Source organism: Spinacia oleracea, chromosome 1, assembly GCF_020520425.1.
Source record: "Spinacia oleracea cultivar Varoflay chromosome 1, BTI_SOV_V1, whole genome shotgun sequence".
Lineage (NCBI taxonomy): Eukaryota > Viridiplantae > Streptophyta > Magnoliopsida > Caryophyllales > Amaranthaceae > Spinacia > Spinacia oleracea.
The window spans coordinates 120,327,239-120,346,177 of record NC_079487.1 but is presented as its reverse complement, the minus strand read 5'-3'; the positions used below and the strand labels follow the sequence as shown (position 1 = coordinate 120,346,177).

The window sequence follows — 18,939 nt, the reverse complement described above, 5'->3', positions numbered from 1 at the left end:
AGGGATGGCAATGGGTCGGATCTGGACCGAGTCTGACAGGATCCAGACCCGCTTTTTAAGAGGTGGATCCAGATCCGACCCAGATCCGATGGGTCCAAAAAAGCAGATCCAGACCCAGATCCGTTGGATCTAATGGGTCTAGGGTCGGATCTGGATCCTAAATGGGTCCAAGCGTATTTGTTTTCTCAAAAAGTTTGTCCCTCATTTTTCTTATACTACGTAATTTTTCCGCCCATTTTTTGTATGTAAACGTAACTTTGCTTTAATAGAACCACTAAATATGGAATATTCGTTAACTTTGTTTAGGAAAAAAAACATATTAGCCTTGTGATACAATAAGTATTTACAGTTTCTAATATTATTATTTATATGTCACATCAAATAATTTTAAATAGTTTAGTATCATAAGAACTGAATAAAGATTAGCACGTAAAGATTGAATTATATTTAAATTTTAATAATTTTTTAAAAAATTTATATATATGGGTCTGTGTGGGATTTGGACCTTTAATTCTTGAATCCGGACCCAGACCCGCCCCATTTAAACAAAGACCCAGATCCGTCCCAGATCCACAAGGTCTAATTTTTGTGGACCCAGACCTTAAAAATGAACCGGATCCAACCGGATCTGAATCGGGTCATAGACCCATTGCCATCCCTACTACCCACCAACAGTTCCCCAGGGTCTCCGAATCTCCCCTTATCTTTATTCAATATAAATATACTTTTTCCTCTAACACAGCCGACTACCGATTCCCATTATTTCTTTGGAACCGCAAACCCTAAATGTAAGAAAAAATTTCGGAGAAGATGAATTCGGATGAGTTTGAAAACAAAATCCTTGCATCAAAAAAGTCGATTGGTAGCGGTAGAAAAATCCATTGTAGATGTGAGCCCGTTGTTGATGTTTATTCAGTGAAGTTGAATACGAATTCTTCTGAATCATGCGATGTTTATGGCGATATCAACTTGTTTGACATGAAAGGCGATAGCAATACCTGTATGCTATATCGACGTCAGGCAAACCAACCACAGGTTATACCTCCTAATCATGGCTACTTAAGGCTACAAGGTCCTCGCAAAGTGCCGCCGTTGGACAAACCTTTCATTGCCATGGATATCAGGGAGAAGACTACTGGAAAATCGATTGTAGAGGGGTCGACGCGTTTGATCAAGTCCATTGATAATGATGATGATGTTTTCGAACAATTTGGCAAAGTTTCAATTTCCAGTGACGGCTCTGGTGCCTCTGCTACGGTTGATTATTTAGCGCTAAGATATGCCGTGTTTGCTGCAGTTAGGATTGACCTCCTTGATAGCAATGCAGATGAAGTGTACGACAAACCGGAAGATGATGATGATGATGAAGATGAAGAAGACAAAGATGAAGAGGAAGTATTGGAGGTATATGGCAAAGTCACTGCTAATTTTAGTCTGTATAGTACTGAAGAAGTTTATCGGGTTAGTCTTTTCGACTGTTCTGATGAATCAAATATGATGGAATTGGTCGTGTTGGGTACTGATCTCTCTTTGAGTAGATCTTTGCTGGTTGTGCCACCGTATTCCCCTCTTGTGATTGAAGTAGACTTAACGGATGCTGCCAATGATGACGCCTTAATCGTTAATGACTCTGTCTCGTTCGAACCCGATAACCTTGGTTACAATCAGAAATTTATTAAGGGATCAAATGGTGTTGATGTCTGAGTTACTGTCAAGTGGATGGAACCATCTAAGCTAATATTCTATCCCACCGATAAGCTTGTCCCCGTAACAAATCCCTTGGTAAGTACTCCCTCTGTCCCTTTTTGTTTGCCCTTCGTGTTTTAGTCCGTCGGTAAAAAAATGTTTTCTTTATTTGAGATCCCAAATTTACTCACCCGTAAAATACATTTGGCCTGCCATTTTGTCTATTCCCAATCCCGCACAATAAATTTTGGGCTTACTATTTACCGCCCCACATTACTCAAAACCGCCCTAATATTTTACCTATATAACCCTCTTTATTTACCCCTGTTAAAATGAGTCTATGTTTCCTAAACTCAAATTCGATTTCTGATTGAACTTCCACACAATTCAACAAACAAATTTAATAAATAAACCACACAATTCAACCCAATCTGATTTTCTCTTCGTCATTAAAATCGAACTAATTGAACAAACGAATAAATCACAATATCATCCCAAAACAGGAAATTTAATAGAAAATTGAAAACCAAAAAAAACCAGAAAATTAAATCTAGCAAATTGGAATACATGAACTTTCATTTTAACATCTAATTGAACTCAAAAACCCAGAAAATTGGCGGCATCTAATTGACAAAAAACGTTTTCCTCGCCGGTTTTTTAACTCCCTTCGCCGCCGGTTGCTTGGCTCTCGTCGCCGACGATTCTTTTGTTACCTTCGCAGGATGATTTCGGCTACCGTCATGTGATTCCACCGGTGCTGTTGGTGCTAGATCCAAAGGAGAGGCGGCCGTAATGTACTGATTCTTGCCCCGTCGTCGTCGCTGGGCAAGGTGGCTGGGTTGTTCAACGGGAAAGTTGGTCGGGTTGTTCAACGAGCAAGGTGGCTGGGTTGTTGTGCTGTTGCGAGCCTGCGAGAAAAAGGGTAACAGGAAAGGGGAACGAGGTTGCAGCGGGAGACGGTGGTGGTTGGCAGCGCGAAACCGGAAAGGGGAACGAAGATGCAACAGAAACGGTGGTGGTCGGCGGGGCAATAAACTTGTGTCGTTTTTCCGACCACCTTCGCCGGCCACAGTGCTGCGACCCCGCCATCTGGTGGTCGGCGTTGAGTGAAGGAAAGTTTGTGGTGGTGGTTGGATTTTCTCTCTCCAAAATGGATGAGGTGAAAATTAAAAATCAGATTGGTAAATTGGATTAAGTAAGGGTATTAAGGGGAAAAAGTGAGAAATATTGGGGCGGTTTTGAGTAATGTAGGGCGGCTTTTAGCGCTCCACTAAATTTTTAATAAAGCATTTCTAACATATGGAGCAAAAAATTAGGGATATATCAGTAATTTTTCGTACTATCTCTGTTTCATTAATATGTTTACGGTTACTATTTGTCCGAATATTAAGAAAAAAACGTTTCATAAAGATCTTTACAGTACTATTTGCACGAATATTAAGAAAATAATAGAAAAGTTAGTTGAATATAATAAAACATGGATGAAGTAAGATAAATAGGTAAAAAAAAAAAAAAAAAAAAAAGATGAGTGTAAGAAAAAATGAATAAAGTAAGGGAAAGTGAGTGGAAAATGAATAACGGAGGCCGTATGTGTGTGTCGTTTAGTCGATTTTTGTAGTGTAATTCCACCTCTTCTTCTGACATGGCTTAATTTGTTGTTTATGTTCAGCCCAATTCACTCTGGTATTCTATTTTACACCCAATGGTAGAGGTATTTTCTGTTTTCATTGGTAGGAGAAAAGCCGAGGATTTGAATTTATATGGAATGATAAATTTCATAGGCCGTGGAGAATTCATTAATCTGTTCGATAGAGAGAAGGAAAACCCCTATCACTTGCCCGTTGGCACAAATTTTATACAATTGGAAGGTCCCAATCCCAATAGGGGTCTTAAGATTGGATATGATCGGTTTTTTTTGTATATAGACCTACAAGATGTCGAGGGACACTTAATCATCAAGGGTTGTATAGATTCATGTTATGAGTTTGTGGAACGATATAAACATTGGTTCGATAGGCACCACTGTTCAGTGGTTCAAAGTGCTAATAAGGATATCTTTGCTGCATTGCACTACAATATTTTCTCAAGTCCAGTAACTGCTAAGTTGAAGGTTCATTTCTTTTTCAAAGAAGCTGTACCATCTAATTCTTCTCAACATCCTTGTAGAATTTCTGGGAGTGTGGTTGCTTTCCATAGTAAGTATGATTATACAACAGAGTATGAGAAAAGATACTATCGTAGTGTGCTGTTTGAGTGTCCTGAAACATGTCCTTTGATAAGACAAGAAGGTGTGGATTTTGAAATGGAGCTTTCGAGAGTGCTGGTTACTGTTCCAACTGATTGCTCTTTGCTAATTGCTGTTGATTTGAGTTGTGGCATTGGATTAACTACTGAAAGATTGGAGGAGACTGTTGAATTTCAGTTATGCGATTCTAGCAAGGAAATTGCAGTTAAGGGTTTTGGTATCTACATTGATGTAGAATGGGATGATAAATGAGCTTGGTTATGTTTTTGTCTTTAATGATGCTTAATCTTATGTTAAACTGTTGAAGATCATTGTAGTTGAGGAATGCTTATTTATGTGTAGGCATGCTGTCTTGCCTAATGTATTTGTGTTTAAGTTTTCCCTATGTAACCTCTTGTCATTTTCCTATCAAGTATCAAATGAGACACTTGTTTTTCCGTTTCAATGTTCATTATCTATATTTTTCTCAAGATCTCCTTAACACACTTGTATTGTTGTTGTGCCTTATGCCTGATAATTTGTCAGGCATAGTCATTAATTTCTTTTAAGGTATTTCCTTCATGACCTTTGTAGCATTATTTCAACAACAGTAGCTAGCTAGTCTAGTTTTGTTCTGTCTAGTAGCATTCCATTGTTGGTGTCTGGCAGGTTTTGTTAGTGGCCTAATGTTAGTTAATTGTTGTTGTTGCTCATGTTGAACAGCAACAGCAAGTTCAAATGTATGCCAATGGACATGGTGTCTTGTGAGCACATTAAGGGAGAAATTCCCAATTTATATTCTATATAAGAAGTTGGGAAATCTTTCAATGTAAAATCAGTAAACAAAAAGCTGACAGAGGTCTGAGACATGCATCTGTTAGGTAAAAATTCTGAAGATTGAACAATCCAAAAACCCAGACTGTACTTGATGCTGCTACTCATGGAAGAAAAGCAGCGGTAGTTATGTCTGCTTGAAGAAGGTGTAGTAATGTCTGTGAGGCGTCTTCAAAGAGGCCTTCAGTTCTCAATTTCAGAGGTAAATCAATTTATCATCATCTTACCTGAACACTAATTCAGTAGGGTCCATTTTTCTTTTGCTTGAAGACGAAATTCTTGAATTGCCGTATGAAAAATTGTTTATAATGTTAGTAAATATTTGTATTAGTATATTTCATATATGTAATTCAATTTCTATTGTGTATATGGAAATATTGAGGAAATCATATGGAAATTAATCCTAACACTTTAAAACATATAAAGTTTAAGTTACTATTGCAGCAATAGTGTTGTGACGATATTGCCCCCCCTCTCAATCTTTACTACTGGTTTTCCCTTATGTCAAATCATGCCACGTTCCTGGATCTAACCCTTTTGTTTTCTTGGATGAGCTCTGACTCTTTCCCCTTTCGTCTTCTACTATCCTGCATTCTTGCTCATCAGCTCTCCCCTCTCTCCTCATTTTCTGTGTGCACTCTCATCCATGGAAGATGGGATCAAAAACTTTTCTTACTCATTGCACTCCTTCCGATTCTCCTCACTCTCACTTTGTCTTCTTTCTCCCTGGTATGATTCTTTCTTCTTTGTTTTTGCTAAAATTAGGGTTTTGTTTTTCGCTTGCAATTGTTGAATTAATTAGGGTGGATTTTAGTTGAATTGGCAAATTGATTCTGGACAACAACCTAACTTCTTCCCTGAGCTTAAGATTTTTGTGGGTAATCTTCCATTTAATGTTGACAGGTGCTGAGCTCGATGGATTGTACGGTGCTGCTGGTACCGTTGAAATGGTTGAGGTGAGTTTACGGATAAGATAACGATGTTAGGGTTTAATCCAATTGTTCTTGCTGACAGTTATTTATTGAATTTGTTTGTCGTTCGGTCCAATTTAGGGTTTATTGACGCTCAAGCCAATTAACTTCTCCTTCCTCCAAACCCCTGCTTCCCTACTCTGCAACTTTCCCTTAAACCCTAGTAAAACTCGGAACAATCCTCTGATTTACACTGTAAGTTTCTCTTAAATTTTTCATCTTTATCAATGTTTATTCATGCTCAATCGTTGATTTCATATTATAATGTTTTTTTTAAAAAATTTATTGTGAATTTGAATGATAATTTTTCTGGGTTATTTAAGTTGATGAACTTTTCTGGCTTTTGTGTTTCTACTATGAATGATTTTGTTGTTTATTTAATTTACAGTTTTTGATTTTCAACCGGGTATTGTAATTCTTGTTGGAGTGATTGTTGCCCTTTCGTCATTGTTGCATTTGTGGATAAGTTGACCGGAAGGACCGGAGAGTTTGGACTTGTGGCGGTTGATATCCTTGATTCACAATATCTTCTATCACATACCACTTTTGCTAATGTCTCTTTTTCTCAGAGCATATTCTTTTTGTCTGTTGTGAGTTGTGACTCTTGTATTATTATGCAGTAAACGAAGCCTATCTTCTTCGGATTACTGGTTACTTGTCAGTTTGAATGAGCTTTTCTCATTAGACAACCTCTTCGAAGAGTTTCAATCTTCTAGATACTTAAAAGGACGATGTGTAATTCTTTTTATATTTTATTTGCAGCCTTTGCTGGAAAATACCGAGGAGAAGCTTTCACAATTTTTCCATGCTCCGGTAATTGGCTGCTAAAAGTTTTGAGTTTTACTCTATCAGGTTTTGGTTGCTTCTTTCTTTACTTCCGATATTGACTCTTTGCAGGCAGAAATTCTTAATGTTCACGATGTTCCAAATATTTGGCATGTTCCACTTTTACTACAGGTGGGTTTATTCTTCATGTCAAAGAAATGTCAAACTGGTTTCACATGCTCTCTTTTATTCCGAACAAAAACAATCTGTCTTGGGAAATGCTGCTGCACTGCTTGCATGGCAACTCATAGTGACATTTTGGTTTGTGTTCTATATTACATAATCAAAAGGCCCACTTGGCTATAATGAGACAGTTATGTTTGCTCAAGTAAGATTTTCTTTCTCATGCCCTTGCTATTTGTATATGTATTTGACCTAGCTACAAGATATATCATGTCGATTTTGGCTCATTTGGGCACCCCTCTTATGGACTGGTCCGTGATACTTTTCCTGAAGGCATAGATAAGTATCATGAACTTATATTGTCCTGTGACATCTGTCATAAAGCTCTCTTGGTTTACCTAAGAACAAGATATAAAGCTTATGTGGAATCAAGAGATTGGCTTCTGGTGAGATTCTTTATAGCTAACCAGATTCAATTTATTTCAGTGTTGCTGCACCTCCCGACTTGGAAGAGTGGACAAACAGGCGGATTCAATTTCCAGAACTGAAAAAATCAAATATTAACCAGTGAGCCTCTGAGGCTAATTACTATGGAATATTACCTTCAAGCATCCTGCTGTTCAAAGATATTCTTGTTCTATCCGGAAGACAGAAGGATACTAGAAGAGGTAAGCGAGTTCTCTTCCTTCCCTTCTTATCCCTTCCTTCCCTTTACTAGAAGGGATCTGTATAGTGAACTGGGTTTTATTGTATCAGGGTGTTAGCATCAATCCCATTAATAGAATCTGTTGGTGATGCGCTTAACTTGGTGATGAAATCTCAGAATTTTGCTTGTAGAGTTGTCTCTCCTTCCGGTGATTCTCCTGTTATTTAATAAATAATGTTCAGCTGTTGTAAATCATGATACTAATTTAGTTCGCCGTTAGAATCGATTTTGATAAGCCTGTATGATAATGATGATGATGATGTAGGGGAAAGTTCCAGTTGCAATCAGGTTTCTGGGTTTGAGTCCAAATGTTCTATTAAGTATCCTGTTAAAGATTCGAGGCCTATGATTCAAGAAGCTCATTGGGTCACGCAGCTTTCAGGTTAGAGCAAGGCACGGATGATGGACAACTAAATAACCAGTTAGCTTCTCAGTCAGCAATCAGTTTTTGTCCTAACCCTCCAAACGGTTTTCACTCTGCCAACCAGTCTATAGAGGCCAAAGACACCGTCAGTCCGTCACTGAAGCAAGTGAATGCCACAGTATAGCGTTGAGAAATCGAGTGAAAGTGGAGAGAACAATCAATCCTTTTGACTTTGTTGAGAGGAGGAAAGTGAGTAGCACTTACAGATGCAGCACAGGCAGTGATGTTAACGATGTTAGATGGATTGCTATTCGCAAAGCTCAATCTAATTATGGGCTACTGCAGTTCACCCATTTCAGACTGCTGAACCATTTGGGATGTGGAGACGTAGGGAAGGTGTATCTATCTGAATTCGTTGGGACCAAAACTCATTTCGCAATGAAGGTCATGAACAAAGCAGCTTTAGAGAGCCGAAAGAAACTTTTGAGGGCTCAAACGGAGAGAGAGATTCTTCAATCTCTAGATCATCCATTCTTGCCCACATTGTATACACATTTTGAAACAGAGAATTATTCTTGTTTGGTGATGGAGTTCTGCCCTGGAGGTGGTCTGCATTCACTTAGGCAGAGACAACCTCATAAATGCTTCACTGAGCATGCTGCAAGGTGAATATTCTGTGTCCTTAATATTGCATTTATGCTATGCTGGCAATTTCTATATATCTTTGTGAAAATATTGTTGGTCGCAGACCCTTTTAGGCTTCCCTTTTATCAGTAGAAGAGTAACACTTGGAGAAGTAAATCTATGTAGTACTGTTTATAGTATATCTTTGTCGCACCAGAACTTTGTAACAACTCATTGTAGTCAAGAGGTCAAAGAGTTTTTTTTTTTTTGGTAAGCAAGTTTAGATGTATATTTCAATTCCCAAACAGCTTTTTACAACTCAAAAGGAGAGAAGGCACCATGAACCATCTAGGATGGACCCTGGTACAAAAGTCCAAACCCCAAAACCAACAACCTAGGCATACTATCCTAAAACAGACCTAATTACATCAAAAGAATACATCATTTACAAATGTTATCATACCAAATTCTATCATGAGAGCTAATCCTAGGATTAACTCTATAGTATCTGTACTTAAAAACTCCTTTTCGTTTGTTTATGAAACTATCTATGCACACTCATTTTTGGTGCCAGTATACTTCATTTCTGGACGTTTACGACGATGATTTCTTCTATGAACAAGTATGTTGCCCCGCTTTTTGACATCAAGTAATCTTACAGTTGCCTGTGTTCTGATGGTTCCTTCTTTAATTCATTGTTCACTGATTGGAGGTATCTAAGAGTACTTACTGGTGATTTCAGTTAGCTTAATTTATTCATCCTTGCAGATAGAACAATATAATGAAGCGGTTATTTATGCTTTGAGCTCATACGATGACGGGGTTGAAATTCTGGTTATGATTTTAGCCAAGCTGGAAGAAGTGTCAGATCAAGAGAAAGGAAGTGGCTGATTGTGTTGATGTCGAACCCGATAATTTACAAAGTAAAATTCACGAGATAGATAATAAAGGACATGGTGATGTTACTCCACCCTCATATGATGGTACTCATCATAGCCTGAAGAATCAAATATTTGAAGGTGAAGCAAGATCACTGACTACCTCCTTAGATAAGCAGCCTGATCGTCAGTCAAAAGAGCAACAGTGCCATGAACAACATAAGGTAAAACTAGGAAATTTCAGTGGCCAAGAAAGTCTTCTTAAAGAAAAGCCATCCAAGATTACAATAATTCAAGTCCCTCTTTCCTCGAAAGATCAGCTCCGTTCGAGGGTAAAACGCCAGTGTCAAGATAGCACTTGAATTTGACTTATCTATTGCATGCATATCCAAGTAAGTTCTATCTTAAAGACCTTTACTTTCAGGATACTAAGCATAGCTACTGCGTAGTATTAGATATTTAGATGTTAGTTTACTATATCTTTTTTCGTGCTCAATTATACTAATTAGAACAAGGAGAATGTTGGAGTACTACTCAAGTACTTTTATTAGTAGGAATCATCTAAACTTACTAATTATGATGCATCCTTGCTTTGAAATGCTTTTGTCTTTGTATATATTAGATCAAAATATGGAAATGTAGAGCTGTAATAGTATTATAATTTTGATAGTTCACAGGTGAATTATTTCTTCAATTAGACAACACTTGAAAATATAAATAAGGCAACTTGTAGCTAGGATTAGGAATGCTGTAAAAGGGCTTATGATTTGAGGATGCTTGCCCTGTTAAATGTGCTTGGTTTTGTTTTATTTAGTTTCATTACGCTAGGTGCTATAAAAGTTGCAAGACCTTTACATTTCATTTGGATGCACAGTAGAAGGGAAATGAAAGTGGAGGAAGGGGAAGAAAGAGAGAGAGAGAGGGGGGAGGGGGAGCTGATCACGAGCAACCGACCCAAAAACTACATGTCTTGAATAAAGAAACTGTCCCTAACAGGTCACTATAAAATGGCTTAAGACAATTACATTGAAAGATGGTTTATAGTGATGTTTCTTGGACTACAAGCTCATTAGATGTCATAAACCAGATACTTTTCTCAAGACTCGTATCAGACAGACTTATGAGAAATACTTTAAGATTTGGAATCTATCATATCTCTATCAAATTATTAAACACTACGTAGTACTATCGTAAAAAAGGATATATATAAACCAAACACTCAGGGTAACTATCTATCAAAGGGAGTGAACTTCAAGACTGCAATACTGAGATTTTCCTCCATGAAAGTGCGTGGGATCGATGTATTTGTTGTACAAGGGCCCTCGGAGAGTAACAGTGAAAATGTATTGCCATGCGTAGATGGATTATGAATTAATCATCTGTTTATGACACTTGAACATGAAACCGAAAAACATCTCTAAACACAAAAAGGATGACACCATATCTTAGCTTATGTTTTCCGAATGATATTAAGTGACAAAGGAATAGAAAATGCATGTACATTTGTGCTTTAGGACAAGTGAGAGGGAAATTTGTCCTTTAAATTTCCATTTAAGTCTAACAGTTTGATTCATATTAATTACAGAAAAATTATTTCATTGAAATCAAGTGATCGTAACGCCTATTTGGAGTGGAGGTCGTTTCTGATCAGTGAACTTGACTGGACTCATGGGTCACAAAAATAGTCGTTCGCGGATTAAATGTTTGATCAAGACGTTATTAATTGAGAAGTTAAGATTGAGAAAGAACAAATGTTGGTAGAGTGGGAGCAAACAGTCGTACGTCAAGGCACCAAGCGTCGTGGGCTGGGAAGCCGCACGAGCATTGGTGCCAATGCAAAAAGCCCGTGGAAGGTGCGCACACCGCAAGAGCATGCCCCATGGCCTGGCACACATATTTTTGAAGTCTTTTACTGTAGGTGGTAGTACTAGCTTGAGTCATTTTCTGGATGCTTTTTGCTTTTTAATATAGTGCCAAGAAAAGAGTCATGCTTCTACTTTTGATTGGCATGGGTAATGGTTTGTGTCATTAACTCATTGTTGAATTTATCGCAGGGAGTGACCAAGCAAATAGGAGATCCCATATATCAGCTAGCTTCCAAAGTTGATGAGTATGCTCGAGGCGTGATCACTGATACATGATCATCTTTGTTTGAAGAACTGGGCCTGCTACTACATTGGACCTGTTGATGGTCATAATGTAGATGATCTTGTCGCTATACTTAACGAGGTTACGAATACAAAAACCACAACTTCAGTGCTTATCCACGTTGTGACAGAAAAAGGAAGAGGATACTCATGTCTACTTCATTGACTCTAGCTTCAGTGCTTATCCATGTAGTACTAAATGGTTTCCTTACATATTATTTGCAAATTTAACATTAGTATAATACTAGATTAGCGCCCGTGCGATGCACGACTGAAAAAAATCTATTTTATGTAAAAAAATATAAATAATAATGTGAAGTAATAAACATTTTACATTAATTTTATCTCCGTTCATGTAAGCTTTCTTACACATCGATTCCTTCATTTTAACAATACTTTAAAAAGAAAGGAAATAAGAAATAAGACAAAATAGATAATCATTCACCGATTTACCGTCTTCCATAAATTGTCATCGTTCCATGGGTCAGTTCCTAACAAAATGAAATAAAACATACTTCGTATATACTAATCTAAATTATGTACTCATGTTAAAAATTATGTACTCATGATATACCGTATTTCAACATCGCTTTCTCTTCAAACCTCAAGCATAGGAACTCAATAGATGCAACACTCCTGCAACAATAAAAAAAAACACTTACAAAATAAACACTCATTCAACAAAAAAAAAAAAACAGCAACTCACATCTACTAACCACTAAATAAAACCACATACAAAGTTGGTGTAGCAGTACAATTAAGGGGCAGTGTGAGATAACCAAAAGGGGAATGTGGACCATGTGGTTGATTGAAAATAAAGTACTTTGTACTTCGCATAAGCTACTCTATGAAGATACCCGTAGAATGCAAATCAAACACCTATTTTTAACGGCTTAAAGGTCGCATGTTGCGACCTTTATCATTTTCGAACCCACAAATAATTTTACATATAAAACCCTCAAATTGTAATAAGCCCGAGGTGGAGATTGGAGAGGAAACATCAACCAAACTAAAGTTAGAGCCTTAGAGGCCAACATCTAATCTCTAAAGCTGGGTAAATAGAAAATCTACTCATTAAAGATCATTAAACAATCAAAACACTGAAAAAATCATTTTAACTTTCTATCCTTGAATGATTGCAGATATTGAGAAAGCTCAACATTCATCAGAATTAGCCGGAGTAATTTTTTTTGTTCCATACTGATTTGGAACATCATTATTGCAAAACAAAAAAAATCAAATACAAACTACTCCAATAATAAAGAACAAACCTGAAAAGTAATAGCAGTAAGATCAAAGCTTCCTCAACGACGACCTCATTTGTTTAAAGTTTTACTAATTATCTGTAGCTTCCCCCAACAACTCTAAAAAGTTGAAAAAAACATAGTAAGAGATTGAGAAATTTATAATTACATATGTTTTTCAATCTGATAATAATAAAACGATGAGCAATTATTAGAATCAAAAGACAGTACAAAGGATGAGAAAAAGAACGAAAGGAAAATCAAATTAAACAGATCAACACATCAACGAAAAAATTTCAGAAAAAGAGAGAGAAGGAAATACTGGAAACAAACTTGAAGGTTTAATTACCCAAAACCGCCATTGAAGCTGCTTCAAGAGCTGCAGTAATCCGAATTTCAATCTTACCTGAAAATCAAAATTCCAGAATCATTCACAACAATTTGTTCGAAAAACAGAGAAACTAATAGGAATTTTGAAAACACAAAAAAAAAAAAAAAAAAAAGCATTGCAGTCAATTGAATAATTATGTTCTCAGTTGTTCCGCTAGTTTTTCCCTCAATTTTTTAAGGGGGAATGGAATGTAGAGAAGCCTAGGAAATATCAACAGTCACAACCATAAATTAGGAGTAATTGATAAGCATGATATTGGAAAGTGTCAAACAAAAATAGAAACGATACGGGGAAAAGTGAAGTGTATAGGCAGTTTGAGCGGGAAAATATTGAAGGAGAGAGTGACACGTGTACAGTTTGGAGGGAAGGATGATGTCAGCGGTATTTGTTTTAGTAATAGTTATATAGATTTTAAACGGTTATCATGTTTTAAGCATTGTATCTCTTGCATTTACCAGAAAATTGTAAATATTCTTTTACGAACTTTTTATTTATAACTTGGGGATTGTGCACCTAGAATAGATGGCTCGAAGTAAGTTCTTCAACATCATTGATGAACCTATTTATATAAGAGACTTTAATATTTTTGGGGACCGTGCGCGCTAGCGCATGGGCCAACAACTAGTATTAAAAAGTAGGTACTCGAATTAGATGTTAAAAGTTACGGATTTTTCATGAAATACCCCCGAGTGTTAGCATAATTCAACAAATGCCCATCAAGTTTCAAAAATACATAAAATACCCCTCACAAATGACTTAATACCCCAAATATCCCTCGATGACGTCATCCACCTTTAATCAACCCAATTAACGTCTAATTACCCACATAATCTCTAATTAACCCCCCTAATCAACCACCCATTAACCCAACTAATTAACCCACCCATTAACCCACCCATTAACCCACCCATCTCTTTTTCTTTTCTTTCTCCCCTTCCTTCTTCCATTAACCACCACCCACCTCAAGTATGATGGCAACCAACTCCAACTCCACCACCACCTCCACCCTTCATCTTCATCTACCGTCGATGGCGGCGCGACAGAGAGGAGGGCAGAAGCGAAGGAGGAAAGCAAATGGAGAGGAGGGGGAATGGGGCTGCGAGAGATTCGAATCAAATACACCCGGCAATCACCCAGATATCACCCAGAAATTCGAATCAAATCACCCAGAAAATCACCTAGAAATTCGACGGAATTAGGTCACAAAATCACCAAGAAATTCGAATCATATACATCCGTCAATCCACCTGGTACTTCAATTTCTCCGGCTTATGCATTTAAAACTTCAATTCCCATGTTTAAGTCATACCAGATCGTGTATTTAGTTCTAATTGAAAATTTTGGGATTATATTTTAGGTTTGGAGAATCGACAAGTGACGGAACCGGGAAGAAAAATCAGAAGGGAAAAATGTAAAGAGGGAGAAATTGAAAGGGAAGATTTTGAACAAGAAGAGAAAGTATGCACAGTTTCCTTTGGAATTGGGTCAGTCTGATTTTCTTCTTCATACATGTAAAATTTGTGGGATGAAGTATTCTAAAGGGGATGAAATTGATGAGAAGGTTCATGGTACGTTTCACAAGAATTATAACATCATCAACAATCAGGCAATGTTATTGACAAAAAGGTGTGGTCGCCCTAGACTTGTACGTACCTTGAATACCTAAGCGTAGGGGCCACTTTGCAATAACGTGCACTCAACTAGAAATCACCTCCTATCATCAAAATAATGAAACTTAAATTATTTCCATGTTCATTAAATTTCCAGCAACTTAATAAAATTTAAAACCTCCTTTAAACTTTAGAATTCAATCGTTTTTCAATAATATAATCGTCTCAATTTGCAAAATCAATCCCTAGTACAAAAACATACTTTTTCCGCCTTTAAAATCAATAAAAATCAATACTTTAAACCTTTATTTAAATCTGAAAATATAATTGATTATCATAATTAAAATCATCACCTAATTATGCTAATCAATTGACTCATTAGGTCTAGGTTAAAACCCTAACTTGAAAATCCCAATAAAACTAGTTTATTATCATAAAAATCAATGCTTTAATTAATAAACAAATCTGAAAATTCCTCTTTTAATAATTAAAACAAACCTAATGAATCACAACACACAAATCCTCAAACCACGGTGTTCATAACCCGTTCCCAACATTTTAATTACTCAAAACAATATTAATAGTATAATTTAAAATGCAGAATTTAAATAGAATAGGTAAGGAAGAAGAGAATTATACCAATCCGGCCTATAGCACGGAACAACCACGAATATAATGTGATTGGGCGAAAAGAATTGAACAACGAACGAACAAGCAACAACGACAACACACAACGCACCAACCGTGTGCGTGTGTGCAGCGACGAAGAGGAGCGGGCAGCAGGGGGCCGCACGCGGGCTGGGCGAGAGGGGAGCAGCGCGCTGGGCGCGGAAGAAGAGTGTGAGGGAGTGTAGGTGTGAGGTCGGGCGAGTGAGGGAGAGCAGCAGCGACAGCCACACAGCACAACAACAACGACGCAGCAAGGAGAGGAAGGGGGTGTGGGTGGTGCCGTGTGCACGAGAGCACGAGCGAGCACGAAGAGAGGGGCGAGGGACGAGGGCTGTGCGAGAGGCATGAGGCACCAACGAGCAATGGTGCTCGGTTGAGTGCGGGGCAAGGGGGACGACACAAGAGGGCCGAAAGAAAGAGAGAGAACAGAGGAGTGTTGGGCAAGCAAAGCAAAAATAGGGTTTGTAAATTTTAGGGGCTCATTTAATGATGGAGGAGTCCTATTTAAAGGCTCCCTAATCCTTTGATGGGCTAGGCTTAGGATATTTGAGTTGGGTTAGGAATTAAATGAATTGGGCTAGCTTAGGATTTAAATTAAACTCTTTGGATTGGGCTCGATTAATAAAACGAATTGGACTTTTTTATTTGGAAAATTTTGTAATATTAATCCAACCTTTTGCCGATTTTCTTTTATTAAGCCCACCTACGACATATTTTTTAATAATCCCACCTTTACCACCCAACGTCTTTTATTGGGCCCAACACGTCATAAACCTATTGTCGCCGGTAATATATCCCTACGTGGAAGTACTCTCTCTAGATGTATTCAGTCATCATCATCAATTCATCACCATCTCGATGATTTTTTCACCAGTTATCGGTCACTTAAGCCCAATAAAAGTCGTTGGGTAGTAAATGTGGGATTATTAAAAAATATGTCGTAGGTGGGATTAATAAAAGAAAACCGGCCAAAGGTTGGATTAATATTACCAAATTTTCCTATTTGACCCGAAGCTTTTGAATCATTTGCAACTCATTTAATTTCCCGACTCAAGAATTAAATTCGTTTCGTAATTAATTAAAATAATAAACGGATATTTCATGAAATGCCCCCGAGTTTTGCCATAATTCACCAAACGCCCATCAAGTTTCAATAATTCATAAAATACCCCTCACAATCAGTATAATACCCTAAATACCCCCAGAGTTAACGGACGTTAAGTCACCGTTAGCATAAGTTTACCATTATACCCTTATTTTCTCTTTAGGCGCCGTTACCCATCCAAGATCAACCCATTCTCGTGTTTGTCGCCATTCTTCAACTGCTTCTCTCTCCCCTGTTCTTCCTCTTTCATCCGCCATAATTGATTCCATTAATCACCTTTCCCTCAGCCATCATCAATTTCTCCAACCTGCCAACCACTCCTATCTTCTCTTACAGCTGTCACACCTATTCGCAACCTTCCTCCGAAGCGGCTCGCACGGTAGCGAATTGTTCTTCCACCGCTTCAACGGACTGTGATGATAATGAGTTCTTCATGGCGGCTCTCATGTCCTAAGAAAATGGCCGATTAAGGTGAATGTCCCATGTTGGAGAAAGCCCCATCAAAATTGGGCTATTTGAACTGAACTCCGTCGCCGGAGACTATTCAGATTCATATTCACGGCGGCAAAAGGTTGTTGCTTTTCGATTTCTTGAACAAACCTCAAAATTCTTGCATAAAATACTAATCGAGGTTGGTAATTTGATAGTTTGTGATTTTAAAAAAAAATTAGGGTTTATAATTGAGAAAAGTAAAATTTGCAATTGGTAATTTGATGGTTTGTATTTTTTTCGACGCTGCTATTGCATTTCGTATTTTTCAATTGCCTATTATGCTATTTAGTATTGGGGATTATACATTGAATCAGTTATTCAAGATTTTTATGTTTTAATTACAGAGTTGTGTATATTTTACAATTAATTCCTATTCTACTTGGTGTTGTTTGTTTTCCAATAATTTGATTTGATTTGATTTGATTATAATCTGGGAATGAAGTGTTCTTGATGTTAATTGGACCAAAACCTTTCATTTCTTCAGGATTCATGAGTATGGATTTGAGGTCGAAAATGTGTAAATATTTTTGCAGGTACACGAGGTTGATATATGTTTGACCAGGTACACGAGGATGTTTGACCAACTGCAGCAACTCGTTCCCATTTCTCAAGACACTGGCTGACATCTCAGGCTGGCCATTAAATCGTTACCAAACCTTAGCATTCCTTTTTTTCCCCAGTCCTTGCTCGAGATCTTTGGTTTCGGGAGCTATTCTTTGGAAGTACTGCTAATTGGATCTCACAAATCGCAGTTGACGCTAGACAATATTTACACATTTGACTGATAACGCCTGTTAATATGGCATTGTTGTTGATGATATGGATATGGGTTGTTCCGCACGTGCATGTGTAAATATTGTTGTAATTTTCATAAGAAATAGTGACAGTCACAGAAAATACAACTATTCTTCTAATGGAAGCCAGACAATAGTAGAATGTTAGTTTCTTTTCGATACGTGTACGTACAACTATAATGTCTCCTCCTTGTACTCTTAAGAATTATTTTCATAGTGTTTTTCTATAATGTAATAAGACTACATATACTGGAACATTCCTGTTTTATATCAAAGCCAATGTTTAGGGATTTGTTACAATTTTCAAGTACACAAACAAAAGTACATGAACAACGACTAGGGGGCTTTTATAGCCTACCAGAACCAACGGCCACTTTTCATACACAAAAACTAGCCGTTGGAACAATAAAATTAGCTAAAATTCATGTTAGGGCATTTGATGAAATAAGTTTGAGATTAGGGGCATTTGGTGAAATAAGTTTGAGATTAGGGGCATTTGGTGAATTAGAAACTTAGCTAACGGCGGACTAACGACACGTTATTAGTAAGGGTATGGTGGGCATTTGTACGAATTGTGAGGGGTATTTTATGAATTGTTGAAACTTGATGGGCGTTTGGTGAATTACAGCAAAACTCGAGGGCATTTCATGAAATATCCGAATAATAAATATTCTAATTAATTAAAATACATTAAGTAAAATACATTTAAATATTATTTAAATGCTAATAAATCGTGAAATGCTTTATAAATATAATAAAATATACTTATAAATATTATAAAAATACGAGGTATTACAGTGACGGTTGACTGTCAAAGTAAGCAGTTCTCAAACAAGTAATCTCAAATCACTCAGGTATTGAGGATTAGTGTCTAATAACTTTAATGAAATTTACTTATGACAGATTTTCATCTCTTACAGTAAAGTTTCATAGGTCTGTCCGATACTAGTCTTCCCAAAGTAAGTATCTATGCAAATGATTATGACATTGCCATGTCCACATAGTTCAAGAAACAGAACTACTAGTCATCTTGCATTCTAGTCGTCTAACGTTTTCTATGCGTCCATCTTTATAGAAAACTCCAACCAGGGACCTTTTTCAACCTTTGACATTCAAGTTCACTTGATAGACCATTTCTTAGTCACAGGACTGGTCCTGACAGTCTATCTTGAATATTTCGTCAAATTGAAGGGACTCATCATTTAATAAACCACAAATTAAATGGAAAAATGAATTCTATTCATTTATAGTG

At 37.2% G+C, this 18,939-nt stretch overlaps 1 protein-coding gene and 1 long non-coding RNA gene across 21 annotated transcripts; one reads left to right on the top strand and one right to left on the bottom strand.

The window, feature by feature from the left end:
- The first annotated feature begins 723 nt into the window (after window positions 1-723).
- LOC110795866 (uncharacterized) lies at window positions 724-11,726 on the top strand. Of its 20 annotated transcripts, none has more exons than XR_008932223.1 (11): window positions 724-1,782; window positions 4,792-4,946; window positions 5,648-5,700; window positions 5,797-5,910; window positions 6,104-6,305; window positions 6,478-6,528; window positions 6,673-7,331; window positions 7,420-7,517; window positions 7,635-8,398; window positions 9,126-9,627; window positions 11,290-11,726. XR_008932223.1 is itself a non-coding variant. In XM_056842390.1 (5 exons), exon 1 carries the CDS (start codon window positions 811-813, stop codon window positions 1,702-1,704), a length of 894 nt encoding a protein of 297 aa, XP_056698368.1. In that variant the 5' UTR covers window positions 732-810; the 3' UTR covers window positions 1,705-1,782; window positions 4,792-4,946; window positions 5,648-5,700; window positions 5,797-5,910; window positions 6,478-6,610. The 20 variants fall into 20 exon arrangements, 6 of the variants coding, with proteins under 6 accessions (XP_056698368.1, XP_056698366.1, XP_056698378.1 ...); XR_008932218.1 differs by having other exon boundaries at window positions 6,613-7,331; XR_008932220.1 differs by having other exon boundaries at window positions 6,478-6,567.
- A 90-nt stretch (window positions 11,727-11,816) lies between these two features.
- On the bottom strand, window positions 11,817-13,357 carry LOC130472014 (uncharacterized). Its single transcript, XR_008932233.1, has 3 exons — window positions 12,976-13,357; window positions 12,654-12,746; window positions 11,817-12,018 (listed from the first exon to the last, which is right to left on the bottom strand). It is a non-coding gene; the product is annotated as an uncharacterized lncRNA (long non-coding RNA).
- Window positions 13,358-18,939: the final 5,582 nt, after the last annotated feature.

Bases quoted from the DNA above. Each gene is read 5' to 3' on its own strand.
- LOC110795866 (XM_056842390.1), top strand. From the start codon at position 811: ATGAATTCGGATGAGTTTGAAAACAAAATCCTTGCATCAAAAAAGTCG.